The sequence below is a fragment of the Mauremys mutica genome, chromosome 1 (genome assembly GCF_020497125.1).
Source record: "Mauremys mutica isolate MM-2020 ecotype Southern chromosome 1, ASM2049712v1, whole genome shotgun sequence".
Classification (NCBI taxonomy): domain Eukaryota; kingdom Metazoa; phylum Chordata; order Testudines; family Geoemydidae; genus Mauremys; species Mauremys mutica.
In genome coordinates, this window is record NC_059072.1 from 125,228,334 (window position 1) to 125,254,326 (window position 25,993).

A 25,993-nucleotide genomic window follows, 5' to 3' on the forward strand; every position below is an offset into this window, starting at 1 on the left:
GCTTCTATAACCAGAGAATTGTTTTATGTGCTTACATACAATGCTTTTTGCTATTGACGCATAGCAGTGGCCTGAATGACCAGCAGCCAGCTTGGTCTTCACTTCAGAGAGGATTAAAATTTTAACAAGCAGGACCAGCACTGGAATTTTTGGTTTGTCTGCAAACAATGTTTTGCTGCCTTCCTCCACCCAAAGGTACTCAATTTCTCTCAGCTGTGATGTGATCACACCACAATGCCTGGGGCATAAGGATTTTGGGGATGGCTAACTAAAAAAAAATTTGGGATGCACCTCAGATGTAACTAACTCATTTTACAGAGAAGGTGTGTGGTAGGTTGGAGTCTGGTTCTATAAATTCCCCAGCCACCTGCTGCGGAGATGGAGTCTAGCAGCATGTTCTTTTTGACATTAGAAATCAGTTTGGGTTTTCCAGGCAATCTCTGCAAGAAAAGGAACTAGAAATTGACTTTTTTTTCTTTTGAAATGAAAGCTGATTCTTCTTTATGCTATTAACAAGGAGCTCATGTGAACATGCTCCAGCTCATTAATGACTGACCTGGCTGTAGGTGTGTGAATAGGCACCACTATAAAACAACAAACCATCTTCCAGAAAAAACAAAAAGATAAAGAAAAACACCTAGCATTTCCCCTACCTTCCGGAAATCATCTTTACTAATTTTTCCATTTGGTTGCTTGTTGTAGGCAAGAAAGCTGTCTTTAATAGTTGCTTCCTGTTGTATCACACTGTCCTTGAGCCTTTCAATTACTTCATCGACAGTTCTATTCTTGGTATGCTTATTGGCTTGATCTTCAATCTGTTTCATTCTAAAATTGAAAGACTGCACATGAAAACAAGTCACTTGTGTTTTCTACTTTAAAACATTTGATTCAATAATTAACTGGATTATTTTAACAATAAACAGGACAATAACACCAGAAATATTATTTTTGTGCCTAAACAAAGTTATAGTGAGTACAAATTAAGGCCCATGCAGATTCCAAGGGCCATATTGTGCAATCAGTTGTTAAGCAGAAACCCATGTTTAAACTGATGTTTGTAAAAACTGATTGCATGATATTGCCACAGGCTATTTATTTTTGAAGTAGAGACCACTCACATCTAAATATGGGAGCTGATTACCAGTTCATTTTGGATCTTCTGATTTCCCAGCCTTGGGGGAGCCACTTTTACCCATTAACATTTTTAACCACCATCATGGGACCCAATTCAATGCCAAAAAAAGTCAATCGGAGTCTTTCAGATTGACTTTAAAGGGAGATGAATCAGGCTAATGTCGTCTTACCACCTGCTGGAAAGGTGTAACAATTGGTGGCCTTTGGAAATGGCATCAGTGATATTCTGTATATCTGCCCATAGGACATAGTCATATAACACCATGATTCACAGCTTCCCACTCCTAGTAACCCAAATAAGCAACCTCCACTTTTTTTCCTTTATGTGCAATGAGCGGATTAGCATATCCTTTCTCAGTCCTTAAAAGAAAAATCCCCAGACATAGAATATATAACCCTCCCTTTGAAATACTACAATATTCGTCGGCAAACCATTAGAATAACTCATGATTAAATATGCAATAACTTTTGAAGACAGAGAAGATGTACAATAAAAGTGTGTGTAATATGTCCCGGTTGCATCCATTTCACATTTGTTATGGATTTACTATTGTCCATGAAAAAGTAAGTTAACACAATTATTTTTGTTAAGTCTGAAAGCATATATTTCTGTATGAGCAAAATGTAGAATATTCAGCAGTCTAATTTTTATAGATTTATTAAGTATATTTTATAGTACTCCCTTAACTCGATAATAACCTTAAAATTTTAACTTCTAGCACTAAAATATTTTAATGAAACACTTTCATTAACTGCTTTTAAATAAAGTATCACTAGTAGTTCACATAGAAAATTAAATCTAACATGTTTGAAATTCTGAAACGCATAATGATGAAAGTAAAGAGGAGTGACATTGCTGATAAGCAAGGCTTTCTGATGCTGTACTCTATAATCTTTGCTTTTCATCCACCACCAGGACTAGAATCCAGCTTTCTTAAATTCCAGGTGTGTGCCTTTTCCACAGAGCCACACTGCTTCCAGCATGTCTTGTTTTCCCCCAAACCCTAGGAATGGCTCACTGTACTTACTAGACAGGGCATTGTCCCCACTGACACCCAATGGAATAGCCATAATCTGAATTAACTTTCCCATACTCCTTCCTTGCTGGTGAACCCCCTTTAAGGGATGTAGCCTAGGGATTAGCAACATTTAGGGAGCCCATGCGAGTTGTGTTGTCAGGGAGTAGTTGCAGAGCCATCAAGGGCTCAGAGCCAGTGTGGAGGACCAAGGACCCTGGAGATCTGTGCAAGATCTCAGAAGATTCACAGTTTTTAGGCTGAACCCACATTTTTTTGTGGAGAAATATACCGCACCCCATTATGGAAGATTTTACTGGCTATTATACAGGTATTTCCACATAGACCAAAGCTTCAAGTAACTGAAGAGAAGTTGAATCGATGACTCAAATGTCCTCGTAGCTTGAGTGCAAAAAGGCATGCAATGATGCTATAGACTGAGAAGCCTACAGCCATCAGAATCAAATCAGTCTTGATCTGTGGAGCTCTGAGAATGCTCAATCCCAAAAGATGAAGTCTCAATGATTCCATGGCGATTCATAATCTATACTTTACATGCTGTCTAGAAAAAACAAACAAACCCTGAGAGCCTTGCTTATCAGCAAAGTCACTGATGACTTGGTGGGATGTACCCCTTTTGTAATATGTGAAGTAAGCTCAACAGTTCTTACTTGAGTCCAAAAGATTTTGATGAATAAACCATACATTTGCTCTTCTGATGCAATACTTTGGAGGTCAGATTATTTAGGGATTATGCATAGACCCAGAGCTCTGCATAAGACAACACTTAGCATTTGACATATAGAGCAAATGCTCAGTCTTTTTGGAAGTTTCCTTTATAATGGTATCAATATTTTTAAATTTTGATAGGGAATCATCTGTATCAATAAAGCACAGTACCTCTCTGACAGATCTCTCTGTTGACTTCCCTTTGAGATCTGTGTGCTGATACCAGTTAAATCACCAGGTAAAACAGCAACTCCTAAGCTCTCCAAAAGCATCCTGTAAAGGATCCCATCAGGAGAAATATCCTGAAATTTATGGCATAGCCTAGATAAAATAAAGAACTGAAATTAATGTACACAGTTGAGAGTAAGGCACAATATGCATATTTTAAGGCAAAGATTACCAAAATAATGAACTTCCTTCCCAGATAGAGGGAGTGTGTGTCCAGTGGTTAGAGAAGGAGACTGGGGTCACTCTGCCATTGACTCACGGGGTGATCTCTCTGTGCTTCAGTTTAATTCATCTGTGAAATGGGGAAACTAATACCAAGCTCACAGAGCTCAATTTAGCTTTATGAGACAATTCATGTCCGTAAAGCTTTTGGGGATTCTTAGATGAAAGAATGGAAAGGAATGAAAGTGCATTATACTGTGAATCCGCAGCATTCTGTTTAGTCTACAAAATAGTTATTTTCCCCATTTAGACTTTTATTTAAAAACAAACAAGCAAACCAACAAACCTGTGATACAAAATGACTTGTAACTTAAGATATAAAACCCCCTCAAGCAAGCACCCTCCTTGTGATAAATCCACATCAAAACTTTTTTTTATTTTAATAAATCTAATCTGCTACCCTAAACCAATAACAGGAGTGGAGGGAGGGGAAGGATCATGGAGAGAAAAGGGAGTCACCATGTTGTAACACCATCCAACCAGCTCCATTCAAATAAGTTCATCCTGAAAATGGATGGACTCAGACACAAACACTAGGAACAACATCTGCCTTGGAAATGTAATCTACAAAAGGCTTCCAAATGTCCTTAAAAATTGTCCCTTCTCTTCCTCAGTCTGAATGTCATCTCACAGGAAGCCATCTGGGACAGGCTTGCCAACCATTCTGCCTCAGTAAAAGCAGCATTGTCCTCAAGTGCCTCAGGATGAGTCACATCAGTGCCAAAAGCCCAATTATAACTGAAGCCCCCAACAGCAGAAGTATCATTTCAAATCAATAAGACTGATGTGGCCGAAACACTGGAATTCAGAATGTAATTTATTCTCTTCATCACCCTTACTCAAAAACCTTGTGTAATGCAGCATCCCCAAAGCATCTGAGTTAAATCCCCAGTCTGGTTATGACAACTCCGACACAGATTTGACAGTCATATGTCCAATTTGTGCATGTTTAAAGGAGTCAATTATATTTTACTTATTATTTTAAAATACAGCATCCCTAACCTCTTTAGAGCTGTGAACGAACAGTGCCATCCACTGTTTCTCTGCATAATCTTTCCCCACAATATTTTCCCAGGATGGTCTTAAATAACATGTAACATATAAATCCCCATTTGAAAAATGTGTGTACTGGTGGCCTCATGTGAGTAAAAGCATCTTTTTTTAAAGAATAAGGCCCAAGTCTGGTAGAATACAAGGTGAATAGCAAATTATTTGCCAAGTAAGTTTTCATCCATGGATTTCAAATTTAATCAATCCCCATTTCTTATGTAGCCCTTAAAACAAAAAAACCCAATCAAATAAGTCATCAATAGCAATAATACCTTGTTGAACATAAAACCTGCATTCATTTTAACCTCAGAATTGAATTTCTTCTTTGGTGTGATGAGGTGCTCCTGGACATATACATCTTAGCAAAGGCCTTGATTCAGGATAGCCCTCAAGCATGTGCTTAAGTGCTGTCCTGAATAGAGATGCTCTCCAGAACCAGGACCAAAGGATGGGCTGAGTGAGAGTTCATGCTCCATGCCTGTGTATGCTGCACAAATATATTTAAACTATCCATAGCTAGTACAACTGGATATCCTTAGAAAGTGGAATTTATGCAGATTCTACAAAGGCCTCATGAATGCCCTCCACTGTTGTCAGGTATACATTGTATTGGGTTGCATCAGGTCCTATCAGATCATTGCAAAATCAACCCATCTAATCTAGAAAGTCTGATATTGCAAAGTTCTGAGATTCTAGCCCCAATCCAACAAGCACATAAGCATGTGCTCAACTTAGGCGATGTTAGCAGCACCAGTCTCTGAGTATGTAAGTAGTCCCCTTGAATGGGACTGATACCATATTAAAACGCTTTTTATGTGCATTGTTGGATCATAGTCATAGTGCTCAGCACCTTTCAGAATGAATCATTCAGGGCTCAGTTCTGTATCCACTGAAGACACTGGCAAAATATCCATGGACTGCAATGGTGGTGGATTAGACCTCTACTGACCATTTTTTTTCTGGTTTTCTTTTCTGGGCTTTCCCTCCCCAACATCGTTTTCTGATACAAGATGTTGAAACTTCAAGTAGAAATCATTTTAGAATTTAAATTGGTTGTAATTCTGGACTCCACCCTGAGCACAGCTCTCTCGTCACAAATAATGGTTCAAAATCATGGTAAAAACATTAAGAACATAAGAATGGCCGTACCGGGTCAGACCAAAGGTCCATCTAACCCAGTATCTGTCTACCGACAGTGGCCAATGCCAGGTGCCCCAGAGGGAGTGAACCTAACAGGCAATGATCAAGTGATCTCTCTCCTGCCATCCATCTCCATCCTCTGACGAACAGAGGCTAGGGACACCATTCTTACCCATCCTAGCTAATAGCCATTTATGGACTTAGCCACCATGAATTTATCCAGTCCCCTTTTAAACATTGTTATAGTCCTAGCCTTCACAACCTCCTCAGGTAAGGAGTTCCACAAGTTGACTGTGCGCTGCGTGAAGAAGAACTTCCTTTTATTTGTTTTAAACCTGCTGCCTATTATTTCATTTGGTGACCCCTAGTTCTTGTATTATGGGAATAAGTAAATAACTTTTCCTTATCCACTTTCTCGACATCACTCATGATTTTATATACCTCTATCATATCCCCCCTTAGTCTTCTCTTTTCCAAGCTGAAGAGTCCTAGCCTCTTTCCTCGTATGGGACTCTCTCCAAACCCCTAATCATTTTTGTTGCCCTTTTCTGAACCTTTTCTAGTGCTAGAATATCTTTTTTGAGGTGAGGAGACCACATCTGTACACAGTATTCGAGATGTGGGCGTACCATGGATTTATATAAGGGCAATAATATATTCTCAGTCTTATTTTCTATCCCCTTTTTAATGATTCCTAACATCCTGTTTGCTTTTTTGACCGCCTCTGCACACTGCGTGGACATCTTCAGAGAACTATCCACGATGACTCCAAGATCTTTTTCCTGATTCGTTGTAGCTAAATTAGCCCCCATCATGTTGTATGTATAGTTGGGGTTATTTTTTCCAATGTGCATTACTTTACATTTATCCACATTAAATTTCATTTGCCATTTTGTTGCCCAATCACTTAGTTTTGTGAGATCTTTTTGAAGTTCTTCACAATCTGCTTTGGTCTTAACTACCTTGAGCAGTTTAGTATCATCTGCAAACTTTGCCACCTCACTGTTTACCCCTTTCTCCAGATCATTTATGAATAAATTGAATAGGATTGGTCCTAGGACTGACCCTTGGGGAACACCACTAGTTACCCCTCTCCATTCTGAGAATTTACCATTAATTCCTACCCTTTGTTCCCTGTCCTTTAACCAGTTCTCAGTCCATGAAAGGACCTTCCCTTTTATCCCATGACAGCTTAATTTACGTAAGAGCCTTTGGTGAGGGACCTTGTCAAAGGCTTTCTGGAAATCTAAGTACACTATGTCCACCGGATCCCCCTTGTCTACATGTTTGTTGACCCCTTCAAAGAACCCTTTACAGAAACCATGTTGACTATTGCTCAACAGTTTATGTTTTTCTATGTGTCTGACAATTTTATTCTTAACTATTGTTTCAACTAATTTGCCCGGTACCAACGTTAGACTTACCAGTCTGTAATTGCCGGGATCACCCCTAGAGCCCTTTTTAAATATTGGCGTTACATTAGCTAACTTCCAGTCATTGGGTACCGAAGCCGATTTAAAGGACAGGTTACAAACCTTAGTTAATAGTTCCGCAACTTCACATTTGAGTTCTTTCAGAACTCTTGGGTGAATGCCATCTGGTCCCGGTGACTTGTTAATGTTGAGTTTATCAATTAATTCCAAAACCTCCTCCAGTGACACTTCAATCTGTGACAGTTCCTCAGATTTGTCACCTACAAAAGCCAGCTCAGGTTTGGGAATCTCCCTAACATCCTCAGCCATGAAGACTGAAGCAAAGAATCCATTTAGTTTCTCCGCAATGACTTTATCGTCTTTAAGCGCTCCTTTTGTATTTTGATTGTCAAGGGGCCCCACTGGTTGTTTAGCAGGCTTCCTGCTTCTGATGTACTTAAAAAACATTTTGTTATTACCTTTAGAGTTTTTGGCTAGTCGTTCTTCAAACTCCTCTTTGGCTTTTCTTATTACACTCTTGCACTTAAGTTGGCAGTGTTTGTGTTCCTTTCTATTTGCCTCACTAGGATTTGACTTCCACCTCTTAAGGGAAGTCTTTTTATCTCTCACTGCTTCTTTTACATGGTTATTAAGCCACGGTGGCTCTTTTTTAGTTCTTTTACTGTTTTTCTTAATTTGGGGTATACATTGAAGTTGGGCCTCTATTATGATGTCTTTAAAAAGGGCCCACGCAACTTGCAGGGATTTCACTTTAGTCACTGTACCTTTTAACTTTTGTCTAACTAACCCCCTCATTTTTGTATAGTTCCCCCTTTTGAAATTAAATGCCACAGTGTTGGGCAGTTGAGGTGTTCTTCCCACCACAGGGATGTTGAATGTTATTGTATTATGGTCACTATTTACAAGCTATAGTTACCTCTTGGACCTCTGGCTCCACTCAGGATTAAATCTAGAGTTGCCTCTCCCCTTGTGGGTTCCCGTACCAGCTGCTCCATGAAGCAGTCATTTAAAGTATCGAGAAATTTTATCTCTGCATTTCGTCCTGAAGTGAAATGTTCCCAGTCAATATGGGGATAATTGAAATCCCCCACTTTTATTGGGTTCTTAATTTTTATAGCCTCTCTAATTTCCCTTAGCATTTCATCATCACTATTACTGTCCTGGTCAGGTGGTCGATAATAGATCCCTAATGTTATATTTTTACTAGAGCATGAAATTTCTATCCATAGAGATTCTATGGAACATGTGGATTCGCTTAAGATTTTTACTTCATTTGAATCTACACTTTCTTTCACATATAGTGCCACTCCTCCCCCTGCACGACCTGTTCTGTCCTTCCGATATATTTTGTACCCCGGAATGATTGTGTCCCATTGATTGCTCTCAGTCCACCAGGTTTCTGTGATGCCTATTATATCAATATCCTCCTTTATCACAAGGCACTCTAGTTCACCCATCTTATTATTTAGACTTCTGGCATTTGTGTACAAGCACTTTAAAAACTTGTCCCTGTTTATTAGCCTGCCTTTTTCTGATGTGCCAGATTCTTTTTTTTGTGACTGTTTATCATCTGATCCGGCCTTTACATTATACTCTTCAGTCCTCTGCTCCTGACTATAACCTGGAGATTCTCTATCATCAGACTCTCCCCTAAGAGAAGTCTCTGTCCGATCCACATGCTCCTCTGAAGCGGTCGGCTTTCCCCCATCTCCTAGTTTAAAAACTGCTCTACAACCTTTTTAATGTTTAGTGCCAGCAGTCTGGTTCCACTTTGGTTTAGGTGGAGCCCATCTCTCCTGTATAGGCTCCTCCCATCCCAGAAGTTTCCCCAGTTTCTAATGAACGTGAATCCCTCCTCTCTACACCATCGTCTCATCCATGCATTGAGACTCTGAAGCTCTGCCTGCCTACCTGGCCCTGCGCGTGGAACTGGGAGCATTTCTGAGAATGCCACCATAGAGGTCCTGGATTTCAGTCTCTTCCCTAGCAGCCTAAATTTGGCTTCCAGGACATCTCTCCTACCCTTCCCTATGTCATTGGTACCTACATGTACCACAACCACTGGCTCCTTCCCAGCACTACACATAAGTCTGTCTAGATGCCTCGAGAGATCCGCAACCTTCGCACCAGGCAGGCAAGTCACCATACGGTTCTCCCGGTCATCACAAACCCAGCTATCTATGTTTCTAATAATCGAATCTCCCATTACTAACACCTGCCTTTTCCTAGAAACTGGAGTTCCCTCCCCGAGAGAGGCAACCTCAGTGCGAGAGGCAACCCCAGCACCATCTGGAAGGAGGGTCCCAACTACGGGAAGGTTTCCCTCTGCTCCCATTGACTGCTCTACTTCCCTGGGCCGTTCTTCCTCCTCAACAGCGGAGGGGCTGTCTGAGCGGAGGTGGGACAATTCTACAGTGTCCCGGAAAGCCTCATCAACATACCTCTCTGCCTCTCTTAGCTCCTCCAGTTCCGCCACCCTGGCCTCCAAAGTCTGTACATGGTCTCTGAGGGCCAGGAGCTCCTTGCACCGACTGCACACATACGCCACCCGCCCACAGGGCAGGTAATCATACATGCAACACTCAGTGCAATAAACTGGATAGCCCCCACTCTGCTGCTGGGCTTCTGCCTGCATTGTCTCCTAGTTAATGGAAGGGTGGTTTACAGAAAGGGGTTTTGAAATGTGGTTTGGTTTATAGGTTTTAGGGGGACTACAGGGAAGGGGTTAGGGCCAGCAAGGGACTCCCACTCCCTTCCCAAACTCCCTTGCGAAACTCCCTGTTAGCAGCCCCTGGTCGCAAAGCTCCCTGGTCGCTTGTGCGCGGCTTTATAAAGCCCTGGCCTGAGTGAATGCCCCGCCCACTGATTAAGGCTCAGCCAATTACCAGAGGCTTTGCGCTTTCAAACCTGCCTCCAACTGCCAGCCAGAGCACACGGTCCCTCAAACAACCATACAAACAAACAGACTGACAAACACAAGCTCTGGAGAAGTGTGTGAATGATGACAGCCAGTTATCCAATACTCAAAGGATAAGTAATTGCTCATGATCAGTGTCAATGTGTATATATTATACAACACTGAGCCATGAAACTGACTGATGACAAGAAGGGTGTATTTTTAATACAGTGTTCAGGGAATTAGGTGCCTGACTCTTATTAACCCCATGCATGGCACCCAACGTTTTCTCTACAAAATTCACAGGAAAGGAAAACGGATGCAGTGGAATTTTATCTCAGTGATCACACTTGTACTCGTTCATATTTCAAGATCAAAATTATTTTCTGAAAGCCATTTCCTATTGATGCTGTTGTGTTTGCTCCTCACTTATACTGATCATCAGGACACTGGGTCACAAGGTTCAGGCTGGCACGGATTCCTTTGATTTTCCTATGATGTTTTGAAAGGTAGGAAAGAATCCCACATCTTCTGGAGAATCACAGGGCTGCATGTAAAGAATGTTACAGCTTGTAGGAGAGCAAATTAGAGCCAATTAGAGCCTGACTGACATGCCACGGCAATAAAATGCCTAATACAATCCACTCCTCTTTTACAAGATATAGATTTTGTTTCCATACACATATGTGATTTGGGATGTTCATTGTTTTTTAGATTGAGATGTAGTTGTCAATTGGCCAATGATCAAAATGAGAGTTGATTATGTCATGTCCCAGTTTACAAGGGTTCTCCTAAAATCAAGGCTCTCGAATTGTTCATTACAAGATACTACTGTAGAATATTACAATAAGATAATGTGGGTAGTTATATTCATTTCCATTTGGAAACAGTTAATACTTTTTTTTAAAGATACATTTTCCATCACACCCAATTCTCACTTTGAGGAATGGGCTTGGTAAAACAAGCTGGGGTTATCCTTTGAACCATACGACCCCAATTTTGCCAGTGTTTCATTAATGGAACTTCCATGGAAATAAAGAGGAAATCTGCAAGCTGATCACTTGCAGAATAGAGGTTACTGACTGGCCTGGTGGCATTTTATTTTCTCTAAAGCTTAAGGCAAATTGAAGTATCCCAAGATTCAAAACACCACTTTTTTAGAAAAATATGGAGAGAAAGTTAATAAAGTTACATAAATTAATAGTCAGATGCCAGCAGCTTACTTTATAAATTGTTCATCGGACAAAGAGGGACAATATATCTGTACAATTTTTCTTAGCTGATTTCTGCTAATAATGCCTGTACATTTAGGGTCACAGGTCTGCAAAGCCTTGTGGAAGTCTTTCCAATTTTCCGTGATTTTATCCGAAAGAATGTCTTCCACCTAAAATGCAAATATATCAGTCACTGAAATAAAATATGTCTGTGAAGTTATATTGCCATATGTCAGTAATCATATAGTAAAAATTAAATAAACCCCTTAATTACAGAAAATCAACACTTACTGAAGATAAACCTCATTATTACTTACAGTATCCCAAGCTAGAACAAGAGAAGGTGGCTTCTTAACTTCCTTTGTTCCATTAAGCCATTTATGACCCATCTAATTTAAAAAAAAATTTATTTGTATTAAAACTTTTTAAAGCACTGTTTCCTCCATAGTGTACAATGAAAGCCAATACATATATTCTCAAGGTTCTGTTTGAAAGTGTGTCTCTAATCTGAAAAGTGACTATGCAAAAATGGCACTTTACTACACTGATCTGCTCCTTTTGTGAATGAAAAGTCACAGCTACTGACTTTAATAACAAAACAACATATTATTGCTTGTTACTCTCCAAAGCTAAAGTCACTAAGACTGACAGATGAGCTGCAAGTTGGATAGCTGTCTCTGAGGGAAAAATTTGAAGACAGTGGGATGGCACAGGTGAATGTGAGTGCAGAATCTGGTTCCCAGAACATAGATCAGGTTCAGTTTGTGGCACTGGCAGTTAGAATAAAAGCATCTTTTTACTTGTAAACCGAGTACATTTAATACAAGAACTACTGAGATGCAACAGACACATGGAACCTTATTTTTCCAGAGTAACTGGGGTCAATACCAGATCCAGCAGAGCTCTGTTCAGTGCAAAATCCAAGGCGAGACAAAGGTGCCTTTATGTCATTTTCAGATACCCCGGTCCTGGGGCCAGCGAGGAGCTGGTTTGGCTAGTTGAGGCCCAGCTTGGTTCCCAGCACTACTAGCATCTGCCTCAGAGCTGCTTTGACTTTCATCTGGCTGCAACAGTCCCCATGGGGCCATTCCCTCAGCCAGAGAATGATAGAGCACCACAGCATTCTAAAAAAACTCCCCTCCCTCTGGGTGTGCCCCAAAGAATTCCCCTGTGTCACAGAGTGGGCAGGACAGAGTGTTACAGAGCCAGCTATGCCAGCTTTACATCACCCAGGGAATGAGTGAGTGGAGCCTTTGTATTTGGCTAGGCTGGCTTTGCAGCTGCTTTGCACCAATAGATGGCACAACAGAGGTCAGAATCTGGCCCACTCTACAGAGCAGAATCACACTTCAAGTGTGAAATCCTAGCTAGCATGGTAATCTCTGGTTGTCAGCTGGTATCTTACCCCAGGGTGGCCATGATCCCTGTTGCTCTGTGTTTCTCTAGCCTGCCCTTCTTTATGCTAAAATTTACTTTATTTAGAACACTGAGTAGGCAGTAGAATTTCAACTCTAAAATGAATCCAAATAAGTTAATTTGAGCATCCAAATTCATTTGCATAACCCATTAGTATTTGCACTTTGACAGTATTTATACTTTTTCCCTCCGACATGTCAGTTTTATAATTATAAAAATGTGTCCAAGACTCTCAGCACAACCATTATTCAATTCAATAATAGGTAGAAGGGACATGAACGGATGAATCAAATGTATCTATTGTTGGAGCCATCAGAACAGGATGCCATCTATTTCAGTTCTACATCAAAGCTTTTCTCAAAGCAATATACACCATTCAAGACTATTCAGTAGGAACCTCTTTTTGTGCATCTAGTGCATCTCTTGACACTGCCAGGTTCTTTGATTCTCTCCAGTGACACTAACTACATCAGCTTAAGACAAAAACTAAATAAAGATTTATTCAGATGACACACTAATGTGAACCTAAAATTGATCTAATAAAAATATTATGAACAGCTCTAATATAATAAAGCAGTTATGAAAACTATAGATTAGACTACTTCTGAGTATAATTCAGTAAGCAAAAAAAGAAACTGACATATTGACTAGATATTCTGGTCAAAAGATACAGGATATAACCTCACTATATGTATGGTAGTGGTTCTAAAGGAAGATATTAAAAGATTACTAAAAAACTCCAAACATTTCAAAGTCATACTCATAAAAACACACAATCAATGGGTATTGTAAATCTCAGAATCTATGTATTATTATCTAGTATAAATAGATAGAAAGAGCTCTTCTGCAAAATATCTGCAAAACAGTTTTGATGATTGAAAGCTGGAAAGAGATACTTCCATCCCACACCTGCTACGCACATGTACATGAACTTGCGTTTACATTCCAGGGGGAGTTTCCAGAAATTTGAGGTAACTGAAATTGGTTCTCAACCCATACTTCAGAGGCAAAAGAATCCAAGAGTGTGAATTATGTAGGAGTTTTATCCTGCTGAAAAGCATATGCATTCACTAACTTAGATGAAGATTTTTCAGAGCTTAGGGTTTTATTAAGAATTCTCCTGACACCTTGCTATAAACATTATAAAAAAGAAAATCCTTAGAAAAGTATTGATAAACACTTACTAGAGATTCCTTTTCTTCAAACAAGTCTAAAAATGTATGATAGCTGAGGTACCCAGTGTGTTCTGGATCAATTATCTTAATTAGGTCTTGGAAGTCCTTGTCTCTTATTCGAAATAAGATGCAGTCCAAAACACGACGAAGCTCATTTCTTGTGATCTTTCCATCCTGTTTCTAAAACAAATGTTCATGTGTGTGTGAAACAGAGTGAACAAATTTACTAAACGACAATGTCTATTTTAAAACACTGTTCTGAACCTACAAAAAGAACAGGAGTACTTGTGGCACCTTAGAGACTAACAAATGTATTTGAGCATAAGCTTTCGTGGGCTACAGCCCACTTCATCGGATGCATGCAGTGGAAAATACCAGTAGGAAGATAGATAGATAGATAGATAGATAGATAGATAGATAGATACACACACAGAGATCATGAAACAATGGGTGTTACCATACACACTCTAATGAGACTGATCAGTTAAGGTGAGCTATTACCAGCAGGAGAGAAAAAAACTTTTTGTAGTGGTAATCAAAATGGTCCATTTGCAGCAGCTGACAAGAAGGTGTGAGGAACAGTATGGGGGGAATAAACCTGGGGAAACAGTTTTACTTTGTGTAATGACCCATCTACTCCCAGCCTTTATTCAAGCCTAATTTAATGGTGTCCATTTTGCAAATTAATTCCAATTCAGCAGTCTCTCGTTGGACTTTTTAAAGGTTTTTTTGTTGTAATATTGACTTTTAGGTCTATAATCGATGGACCAGGGAGATTGAAGTGTTCTCCGACTGGTTTTTGAATGTTATAATTCTTGACGTCTGATTTGTGTCCATTTATTCTTTTACATAGAGACTGTCCAGTTTGGCCAATGTACATGGCAGAGGGACATTGCTGACATTTCTGAACCTCTATGTCACACAACCCACAATGACTGAAAGCTTTCACTATTGGTTAGCTTTTTGATAGTCTAATCAGTGGTTCTCAACCTATTTATCACTGTGGGCCACATATGCAGATCTCTGTGTGTTACGTGAGCTGCATCCACTCAATATATATACTACCTGTATGGCCCTGAAGATGTCACATGGGCCACAGCTGTGTGCTGATTGGGCTGCCAGCGGCCCACAGCCCACAGGTTGAGAACCACCAGTTTACACGATGTGAATCTGGTGGTCTCAGTCCGGTTCTCAGTGGACAAGAGGATATACTGCAACGGGAGCCCTTGTTGGCAGTCAAAGCAGAAGGACTAAGGTTATAGAAATTGAACTATCCTTTTACACTAGAAGTCGTACCCTAAGTCCAGGTTTGTAATATGTTGGTAGAGCAGTATTAGGGAGCTTAGAATATAGCTGCCTGTCCTGGACCAGTTCTGTGGAGAAACAGACAAAAGTCTTTGGTCTCCAAGATTGTTAATTCAGCACCTTTCTGCAAAAATTAAATTGATGGTTTATGTTATGCAAGCACATATAAACACACATACATACACACACACACTTTTTTAAATAAAAAGGATGTTTTTGTTACTTCCCACCAGCTCTGTTTCCCTACAGTGACTTGTTGCTGCCATTGGCCCCATCCATTGCCTTGGTGTAGAAGGGGAGTCCTTTAAAGGCTATTTGTGACTGGAATGAATTCCCACACGGCTCTCAGCACAGAACAGACATATACATGCACCCTGGGTTAGTGTCCCAAATTCACCTCCTATCAGGGGATTTCCTTTATTCCTAATATCAGAACAATAAAATACAAACTCCAACCTAAGCATTTTTTTTGAGCTTATCTTTTCCTAGGGTATTTTCCTCCTTGATGTCTCTGTCTTTGCACATAGGTCTCTCTACCTTAGAGAGTAATGCTAAGCCTTTTATATTCCTGGGTTGGAGCTAATAGGAACCACTGGGTCTGACAGTGAGAGTGACTTAGTAGAAATAATTCTGCATTTCTGTACAGAGTCCCAGCATGTGACACTGCCATACTATCATATAAATGTGCACTTTTTAAAGCATCTTATGCAATAAACAATGGAATGGGCTTATACAACAGTACTATTATATTTATGTATTGTTACAGTTAAGGCATAATTTTTGTTTCAGTCCCCATGACATATCTCCATACGGTTTGAGGGAGAGTTTTAAATAGAGGTTAGTCTGTTTTTATCACAGTCTATTAGATCTTAGAATTTTATATTTTTGCTTGGACTTTTATTTTATTTTGCTTCCCTTAAAAAAAACCGGTGGAAAAAAAGAAGAAATGTAAGGAATAAATGCTTGGGAACAATAAAAGAAAAATGAATGGTAAACAGTTTCTCCAGTGATTCATTCCTGCCTAAGCACGAGACAAATATTTTGCTGCTCATAAACCTCACACCAAGAAAAATTCTGCTTCCCTTTAGTCCCCTATAGAGATCCAGGGTGGCAGTAGTAATATACAGGATGAGCAATTATTTACTTCATCAGCTGGTTTGGGAAACACTTTGAAGTTTTGTAATCAAAAGATAATGGTCTTGTGAAACTGCTTTTCTGCCATCTGAATTTTCTTTAGAGACTGTTGTCAGTGCATTAAATCATATGGAAAAGAAACTGGATAATATATCTACCTCAGTGAATGTGTTAAGAAATTTGGCAGAGGAGTTACAAAAATTAGTTCTATTTTACATGAAAATATGTACCGAGTAAGTGGAAGAATCTTCTCCACAAAGCTTAAACCAGGGCTCGGCAACCTCTGGCACGCAGCTTGCCAGAGTAAGCACCCTGCCGGGACGGGCCAGTTTGTTTACCTGCCACGTCGGCAGGTTCGGCTGATAGCGGCTCCCACTTGCCGTGGTTCACCATCCCAGGCCAACGGGGGTGGCGGGAAGCCGCGGCCAGCACATCCCTCGGCCCACGGCGCTTCCCACCGCCCCCATTGGCTTGGGACAGTGAACCGCGGCCAATGGGAGCCGCAATCGGCCGAACCTGCCGACACGGCAGGTAAACAAACTGGCCCGGCCCGCCAGGGTGCTTACCCTGGCGAGCCGCATGCCAGAGGTTGCCGACCCCTGGCTTAAACACATACTGTGGTTAAAGATAACTTGTTTCTTAGTCATTGCTTTGAAAATATTGAAAAAATAATATATATTATATTAGCCTTCGATCAGTGAAATTTTTTATTGTTTATTTGACACCTAAAATCTCTAAAATGTTTTCATTTATGAGCTAGATTGTCACCTGGTGTAAATTAGCATAGCTCCAACGACCTCACCGGGGCTAAAATGATTTACACCAGCAGAAAATCTGTATGTATCTCTGTATGTGTAACTGTTTTGGATGTTAATAATGAAGCTGTTCCTCCTGTAGCCATAGTTCTCTTTCTGCTGTCTCAAACATCGGTATCTGTGTAAATAATTTCATTCACTGATGACCAGTACAATAAAGCGCATAAACATGTGCTTGAGTACGTGATTAAGTGCTTTGCTAAATCAGGGCCCTAATGCTGGTATGTGTTATTATTATCATCCACTGCAATGTAGGAAACTTAACTCTCTTCTTTGTAAACTGCTAGGCAAATTCTTTCTTTTGTAGTGATTGTGTGTGTATACACACAAACATATATGTAAAAACAACGAGGAGTACTTGTGGCACCTTAGAGACTAACAAATTTATTTGGGTATAAGCTTTTGTGGGCTAAAACCCACTTCATCAGTTGCATGGAGTGGAAAATACAGTAGGCAGGTATATATGCACAGTATATGAAAAGATGGGAGTTGCCTTACCAAGTGGGGGTCAGTGCTAATGAGACAATTCAGTGAAAGTGGAAATGGGCTAGTCTCAACAGTAGAATACCAAGGGAGGGAAAATCACTTTTGTAGTGGTAATGAGGCTAATATAATCAGGGTGGCCCATTTCAAACAGTTGACAAGAAGGTGTGAGTAACGGTAGGGAAAAATTAGTATGGGGAAATTAGTTTTTGTAGTGACCCATCCACTTCCAGCCTTTATTCAGGCTAATTTGATGGTGTCCAGTCTGCAAATTAATTCCAGCTGTGCAGATTCACGTTGGAGTCTGCTTTTGAAGTTTTTTTTGTTGAAGAATTGCCACTTTTAAGTCTGTTATTGAGTGTCCAGGGAGGTTGAAATGTTCTCTGACTGGTTTTTGAGTGTTATAATCCTTGACGTCTGATTTGTGTCCATTTATTCTTTTGTGTAGAGACTGTCCGGTTTGGCCAATGTACATGGCAGAGGGGCATTGCTGGCACATGATGGCATATATCACATTGGTAGATGTGCAGGTGAACGAGCCCCTGATGGTGTGGCTGATGTGGTTAGGTCCTATGATGGTTGTCCCTTGAATAGATATGCAGACAGAGTTGGCAACAAACCCAATTGAGAAACTGCAGAACTGGAATTAATTTGCAAACAGGACACCATCAAATTAGGCCTGAATAAAGACTGGGAGTGGATGGGTCAGTACAAAAACTAATTTCCCCTACTGTTACTCACACCTTCTTGTCAACTGTTTGAAATGGGCCACCCTGATTACATTAGTCTCATTACCAGGGCTGTCCCTACCCATACGCAAAGTACGCAGCTCCGTAGGGCAAATTTCCTGGTGCCCTGCGCAGCTGCATGCTGCTCCAGCCCTTGCCCCACTTCTTCCCCATGGCCCCTGCCCCTGCTCCTCCCTAGCCCCACCACTTCCCACCCCTGCTCCACCCTCACCCCATCTCTTCCCCAAAGCCCCACCCTGCTCCTCCCCCGCCCTGCCACCACTCCCCTGAGGACTGCACCAGGGCTGGGCCTGCACTCATTGGCGGCGGGAAGTGCAGTGACCTGGCCCCAGATGTGCTGCCGGTCAGTGCTGGTGGGTGGTTCCCTCCTGCCCCCAAGCCAGCCCTCCCCCCTCACACACAGAGGCCTAAGCCCCTCCCCCCCCCCACATTCTCCCCGAGGGGACTGCATAGGGCCCCAGAATAGCTAGGGACAGTCCTGCTCATTACCACTACAAAAGTGATTTTTCCTCCCTTGGTATTCTACTGTTGAGACTAGCCCACTTCCATTTTAATTGAATTGTCTCGTTAACACTGACCCCCACTTGGTAAGGCAACTCCCATCTTTTCATGTACTGTGTGTATATACCTGCCTACTGTATTTTCCACTCCATGCATCTGATGAAGTGGGTTTTAGCCCACGAAAGCTTATGCCCAAGTAAATGTGTTAGTCTCTAAGGTGCCACAAGTATTCTTCATTGTTTTTGCTGATACAGACTAACATGGCTACCGCTCTGAAACATATATGTGTGTAATTTATACTGCAGAGCGGGAAAGTGCAATTTTTATGTAATTATATTTGAAAGGAATTGTGATATATTACCTATATAAAAATTTGTAATAAAAAATGCCTGCAGTACCTCTGAAGATATGCCCAGTGCTCATTTTGCTTGTGTCAACCAGACTGAAAGCTTTAATTTTTTCAGTCTATTATTTGCTCATCCAATCCAAAAATATAGACTGTACAATTTAAGAAGAGCAATCTGTAGCAAATCAAAGTAATAAAAAATTCCATCTGTCCACTAAAGGAACGATCACACAGCCCAGTGTATGGATCATATATATCATGACATTCCATCAAAAATGACAAGAATGCTTTTTTTAACATAGTTCAGTACATCATGAAAGCCATAGAACAGAATAGACTGACAGTTCTTTATTAAGAGTGCATTCATTCTAGAGCTAGACATAAAAAGCATGCCCAAATTCTTTAAAAAAATCAGATTAAAATATTGCTGCAGATAAAGTGAGTGATGCAATGGAATGATCCTGGTCAATCTCACAGGTCTGACATTATACATCTGTCAGATTATAGACCGCAAACAAGAAATGTTTTACGAGTTCCACATTTCCTATTTATATTGTATAGCATGGGGCTGTGACAATGACTCTGTAGCTGAGGTTCTAATTTACTTTACATTATCATACTGATTTTAATCCCTTCCCTCACTTCACTAAAATGCAATAATTCTGCCTATAATTTCTCAGGTGTGGTCACGTGCCAAGGGATATTTATTTATTTAAGTTTGTGAATAACTGGATAAGGCAGTTGAGACATTTGAGAAGTTGCATATTTGCATTTGTGAAATTTTCCTAACTTCTTTGAAACATTTTCCAGAATGGCTTGGTATAGAATTTGAGTCTACAAACATGTATGTGTATCTTTAATGTCAATTACAGTCAAAATCAATAGGACTTCTCATGTGTGTAATATTAAGCATGTGCATAAATCTTTGCAGGATCACAGTGTAATTTTGGAGCTACCTACAGTTCTTTTGAACCTATGACAACTTCAGGAGCACTCTGAGATGTTTATAAATTCCATAGGCTGTCTGGTTTCATGGGTGGCTAGAAAACACTTTAGCTTCTTTTCTTGGGCCTTGATGTCTTCATTTAGGAGACTTCTACACACAGCTTGCATTGCTTGCCCAGAGAAGCATCACATACTATCCTTTTTAAAAGGGTTTTACAAATAAAAGTAATGCTCATGAAAGATCCCAGACTGAATTTCTAAATTTATCCACACAACAGGAAATGCAGCAACATGGAACTCTGGAAGTCTGAGGTGGACATCTTAAGTTTTCACTTTAGCAATCCTTTAAGCAACTGGGACACAATAGACAATCAATACTAAAAACTAACATAAACAATGTGGGAGATTAACAAAAACAGAACAGCAACATACTAAAATTGTTCTAACAATAGAAACACACTACAATTTATGGAATTTAGTTGCACATAAGTTTACAAGATGAAAAAAGAATAACAAAATAAAATATAATTAACGCAACTGAAAGGTTAAAAACTATATAGAGTAAATGGAATAAGTGTACGGAGAGTTTCCAACCCCAAATATAAAAAAAAGAATGATACTTAAAAAAAATCAAAAAAATCAAAACATTCCCACCTGTGGCTTTTCATGGGGGGAGGGGACAATTTAGCCTCATGTATGTAATATTCCCCTCCTATATATAGGATTTGGTTAATAAAGAAATGAAGTAGGGTAATATAATTAATGCCAATCAAGATGGGTGTTTGGAAAAAATAGATCTTGTCAAGTGAACTTGATATCTTTTTTATGACATTTTGATTAAGAGACAAGAATGATACAAAACTGAATATGGCACACATTAAATGGATTAAAAATTGGCTAACTAACAGGTTTTAAAATGTAATTGTAAATGGGGAATCACTATCAAGGGTCTGTGTTTCCAGTAGGGTCCTGCAAGGAATTGGTTGTTGGCCCCAAGTTACATAATATTTTTATCAATGACCTAGAAGAAAACAAAATCATCACTGGTAAGTTTGTAGATGACACAAAAATTGGGGGAGTGGTAAATTACTGATACAGAGAGATCTGAATCACTTGGTAAACTAAGCGCAAACAAACAATATGTGTTTCAATACAGCCAAATGTAAAGTCCTGCATGTAGGAAGAAAAAATGCAGGCCATACATACAAGATCAGGCTTTGCCATGAGCCCTGTGTATAAGGCAGCATGTTGTTGTGTTGCCCCCAGGAGCAGTCTAGGAAGCAGATTGTGACTCATCCACAATCTGCCTCCTAGTTTCCTCCTTCTCTGGTGGGAACATGCCCTTGTATCTGGCATAGCATACAGTAACTCCTCACTTAACGTTGTAGTTATGTTCCTGAAAAATGCAACTTTAAGTGAAACAGTGTTAAATGAATCTAATTGTCCCATAAGATTTTATGTAAATGCGGGGGTTAGGTTCCAAGGAATTTTTGTGGGGGGCAGACAAGGCATTATACTGTATACTGTACAGTACTGTACTGTGGTTGGGAAGTGCCCCTGGCTTACCCCACACAGGCACAGCCCGCTGCAGGCAAGGATGCTAGGAAACATCTTTGCAGCAGCAGCAGCAACTTCCCCAGAGAACAGACTCAGATTTTGCCAGGAATGCTCCAGGCCTGCCTCTTCCTGTCCCCGCTCCACCCAGGCCCGCCTCTTCCTGTCCCCGCTCCACTCCAGGCCCACCTCTTCCTGTCCCCGCTCCACTCCAGGCCCGCCTCTTCCTGTCCCCGCTCCACTCCAGGCCCGCCTCTTCCCATCCCCGCTCCACCTCCTCTCCAGAGCACGCCACATCCCTCCCTCCCCCCCCAAAGTCCTAAGTGCTGCCAAACAGCTGTTTGGCGGCGCTTACGACTTTCTGGGAGGAAGAGGGAGGAGCAGAGACACAGCGCTTTCCCACTCCTGCCCCTCCCTCCCAAAAAGTCCTAAGTGCAAAGTGCTGAGAGGGAGGAGGAGGAGCAGGGAGGCCCTGCATCTCCACTCTTTCCCCTCCCTCCCAGAAAGTCCTAAGTGCTGCCAAACAGCTGTTTAGCGGCGCTTAGGATTTTCTGGGAGGGAGAGGGAGGAGTGGAGACACGGTACTTCCCTGCTCCTCCTCCTCCCCCCCAGAAATTCCTAAGCCCCGCCAAACAGCTTTTGGCGGTGGGGGAAGCGCTGGGAAGGAGGGGAGGAAGCAAAGAAGTGGAACTTGTGCAATGCTCCCTTGTAAAGTCGCTGCTCTTCCACAGAATCTTACAAGCAGGCAACCAAACGACGTTATAAGGGAGCATTGCACAACTTTAAACAAGCATGTTCCCTAATTGAGCAGGGACATAATACTGAAACAACGTTAAGTGGGACAACGTTAAATGAGGAATTTCTGTACATCCTTTGGCACGCTTTCAAAGCTGCGCTGCCTGGCATATTGTGAGGATGGATTGTTAGGAGCTGAGGGAGAGGCAAAGTTAGATTTATGACAAGAGGGTAGCAAGAGGGAAGTGGCAGTTGGATCAGGGCTTGAGTCTTGGTGAAGCACATTTGCTCCAGCACTTGCTATGAGTGTAAGTGGCCGTGGTTTTTTTTATTAGGGTGGAAGACAGAAGGCAAGGGAAGGCAGCAACACCTGAAAGCAAGTAATTCATTGGAGGAAGGTATAGGATGTTTGGGAGAGGGTTAGGAAACCAGATGAAGGGAAAGACTCGCTTGGCAGGAGGGTTGGGATCTGAAAGGTTGCTGGGTACTTGTCAAAAAGGTAGCTTGAGAGGTTAAAAGCTCCATCAGTCTGTGAATGTGTTAAGTCATCCACAGAATCTCAGCATTATAAGAGTTAAAAATAAGGTCTCTTACTGTATCAAGCATGAGAAATGCCTGCTTCAGTGATGGATATGCATTTTGGATGTGTCTGCGCAGCTTTAGAAGGACACTGTTACTTGAGAAAGCTTCATCCATTCCTCTGATTGGGTTTACTCTACAATAGGAAAACATGGTTGACACAATGTTCTCATCTCTCATCCTCTTCCGAGTAGGGAGAAGATGTAAACTCATTAAGGCCAAAAGCTTGGTAGGACTCAAAAATATGCTTAGACATTTATATGGATAATAGGAATATCCCCAAAAGATTACTTGAAGTACATTAAATCAACAATTATTTCAGTAGATATAATTTTCCATCAAGTTCAAGTACACCTTGAACAAAAAAAATGTAATTTCCTACGTACCTGTGGTTTTTTCTTATAGGAAGTGTCTGTCCATTTTCATATGTCACAGGATCCTGAAATTTCTCTAAAAATTGATGCCAGGCAATTTTACCTGTGGCTTTAAATCCAAATCTGGTCAAACAAAGATGTAAGAACTGTTTAAAAAGACTTCCTTTTGTAAATACTGCTATAACTACATTTTCCAGAGAGAATTTTGGCTTGTGACAGAAATTTATGCAATCTAGTCTGAGTTTACATACCTTAAAATTTTACAAAAAGTATGTAGCAAATTTCAACAATAAAACAAGTTGGGCCAAATACTCTTCTGAGTTCCATCAGTCTAACTGAAGAAACAACTAGACCTGATCAGAACTAGACTTGATCAGATGGTTCTGGTTTTATCCAAGCTGAAAACCCTTAAATTTAGAAGTGTTAGAATGCATTTATAAGGCATTAATGGCCAGAGTCTGTCAACTTCACTCATGTTGAGTAGTATTTTACTCTGTGAATAATCCCTTTGAAATCAACGAGGGCTTGATTTTGCTCCCCTTGAAGTCAGTGGCATAGCTTCCAGCTAACTTCAATGGTGCAGGATGAAGCCCTAAGTAAGTGTGGCAAAACACGTTACTAAATTAGATGGTGTCTTTTAAGCACCGTTACCAACTGCCTTACTTATTTCAACAAAGTTTTAAATATCTATTCCTGAAGCCTGTTAGAATGGTGTTATGCTGTGTTTAAATCATGACTACCAAGGTGAGGTGTAAACAACAACAAAATGTAATAAGGGGTTAACAAGACAACAAATGGTGGAAAGACTTTTGTGGAGATCCCACAAAAAACTCCATCCTCAGAATTTCATTACGTTTATCAAGCTCAGCCAAAGAAATTCCAAGTTGGAAGAATTACACCATCAGAACAATCGTTCATTGCCTGATCAAAACCTGAGGGTAGAACAGTTTTTCTATCTGGTTCTTCTTAAAGCTGACTTTTTTCAAAAGTAACCCACTTACAGGTGTGACATACACACCACAGTTCACTGGCTTGAGGGAAAGTTTATTAAAAAAACTGGGGGAAATAGCTTCATAATCATAATATTTGTCTGAAACAATAATCAGATATGAAATAACAGATTATCTTTAAAATTAAGACCCAGACAACTGGTATTTTCAACCCCTGACTGAGATCTTTCCCACGTCAAATTTCTGTGGTTCTATAAATCACTCAAAAGTACACGGTAGGGAACAATTCTGCATTGGAAACAAGCAAACAGATGGATCTTGGTCTGCATTATTGTTCCTGAGATCCTCACAGAGGCCCTTTCCATGTGTGTCCCCTTCTTCAGCTACCTCAACAGCACCTCAGAGGGCAACTGCCATGGTGCCAGGGAGCTGGGGAGAGCACAGCATGGCTACTAGGGGCTAGAGCTGATACAGCAGCACAGGGCATCATCACGGATCCCTGAGGATCCACACAGTTTGACGGCAGGCTGCCTTTTCCACAGGATAGAGAATTTCCACTCCAATTAGATGATGTAGTAGAATCCTTGCAAAACAATCGTCACTGAGATTGTCTCCCACAAAGCCTCCTCCCATGGGTTTTATCATGGGTGGGGATGAGTAAGATCCAAGACATACTTAGCACCTGGAACTCCCACACACCTCAATGGGAACTGCACATGCTCAGCACTTCTCAGTACTGGGCTCTGCCTGACAACACGTGTCTTTTCCATCCTTAATTTTCATGGGTCAAATCTAGAAATCTTACATACGCAAAACACTCATTGAATTTACTGGGAGTAAAACCTGAGTCAAGACTTCAGGATTTTGTGATTCCAAAGCAATTCTATGACTAGTAGGAAATAGTTCTTATATAGCACTTTTCATCCATAGATCTCAAAGTGCTTTACAAAGAAGGTAAGAAGAAGTTAATCATCTTTGAGATGTGTTACCCTAAGGGTGCTCTATTGTAGGTCTATCTGCGCCCCTGCACCTCTAATTGGAGATTGTAGGTAGCAGTGTCCATTCAGCCATTTGAACTCATCCACTGTCATCTTAGAAAGGTCTTGAAAGTATCTAAAATCATCAGCTAGTGATAAAGGAGGGGGCATCATAGCCTCATCTGGTGATGACGAAGAAATGTTTGCTGGGGGCTAGCCTCCATTTCCTCCTGTCCCTCAAAAGTTTTCTCCTCTGGTTCTGGGGTTCTGGACACTGAAGTTGTAGGAAAAAAATCTAGTGGACTCTCTATGAGAGACACTGGATGCTCGAGAAGCATGGGGTCTGTACATTGCCCAAGGATTCCAATATGGCCACTGGGGGTGCAGGGGGAATGCCTGGGTTGGGGGGTGCCCAGGGAGGACCATACCAGGATTGAAGTGCGGCATAAGAGAGTAGTTGGGGAAGTCCCTGATATTGTGATGGTGGACCACAGTGAGAGGCCAGGGAAATAACATCATCCTGGTCACCGTCAGACTCCTCACTGGATAAGGGTGGTGCTGACCGGGGTGCTGGTGGCAAGTGTCCCGGTGCCATTGGTGATTCTAGATGTTGAGACGTGCATGGTACTGGGGCCTCACTACTGAGTAGTGGGGATTCTAGAGAGTCCCTGCTGTTTCTGGGTACCATGCTTCGAAGCGCTGGTGCTGTTGGTACCAACGTGGCTGAGCATGCTGGGGAACCTCTCTGGCAGGCCAAGGACTCTGTTTGCGGGTTTGAAGCCCTTTTTTTCAAGTCTCTGCAGGGGGAATCTGCTGAGCTTTTTTGCAAGTCTATCCCTTTGGAGGCTGAAGGCTCCAGGGACAATATGTGTCCTTGAGAAGCTTCAGCACCA

General features: G+C 41.1%; 1 protein-coding gene across 3 annotated transcripts in view; it reads right to left on the reverse strand.

Moving 5' to 3' along the window:
- The window catches only part of EFCAB6 (EF-hand calcium binding domain 6), a 167,791-nt gene that overhangs the window by 76,739 nt on the left and 65,059 nt on the right, over nucleotides 1-25,993 (reverse strand). For all 3 annotated transcript variants that reach the window (XM_045001807.1, XM_045001808.1, XM_045001806.1), the window contains exons 10-16: nucleotides 23,186-23,296; nucleotides 22,815-22,935; nucleotides 13,663-13,833; nucleotides 11,380-11,451; nucleotides 11,072-11,232; nucleotides 3,051-3,200; nucleotides 654-825 (exon numbers count right to left, since the gene is read on the reverse strand). In XM_045001807.1, coding sequence (XP_044857742.1) covers nucleotides 654-825; nucleotides 3,051-3,200; nucleotides 11,072-11,232; nucleotides 11,380-11,451; nucleotides 13,663-13,833; nucleotides 22,815-22,935; nucleotides 23,186-23,296 — 958 coding nt within the window. The remainder of the gene's footprint in view (nucleotides 1-653; nucleotides 826-3,050; nucleotides 3,201-11,071; nucleotides 11,233-11,379; nucleotides 11,452-13,662; nucleotides 13,834-22,814; nucleotides 22,936-23,185; nucleotides 23,297-25,993) is intronic.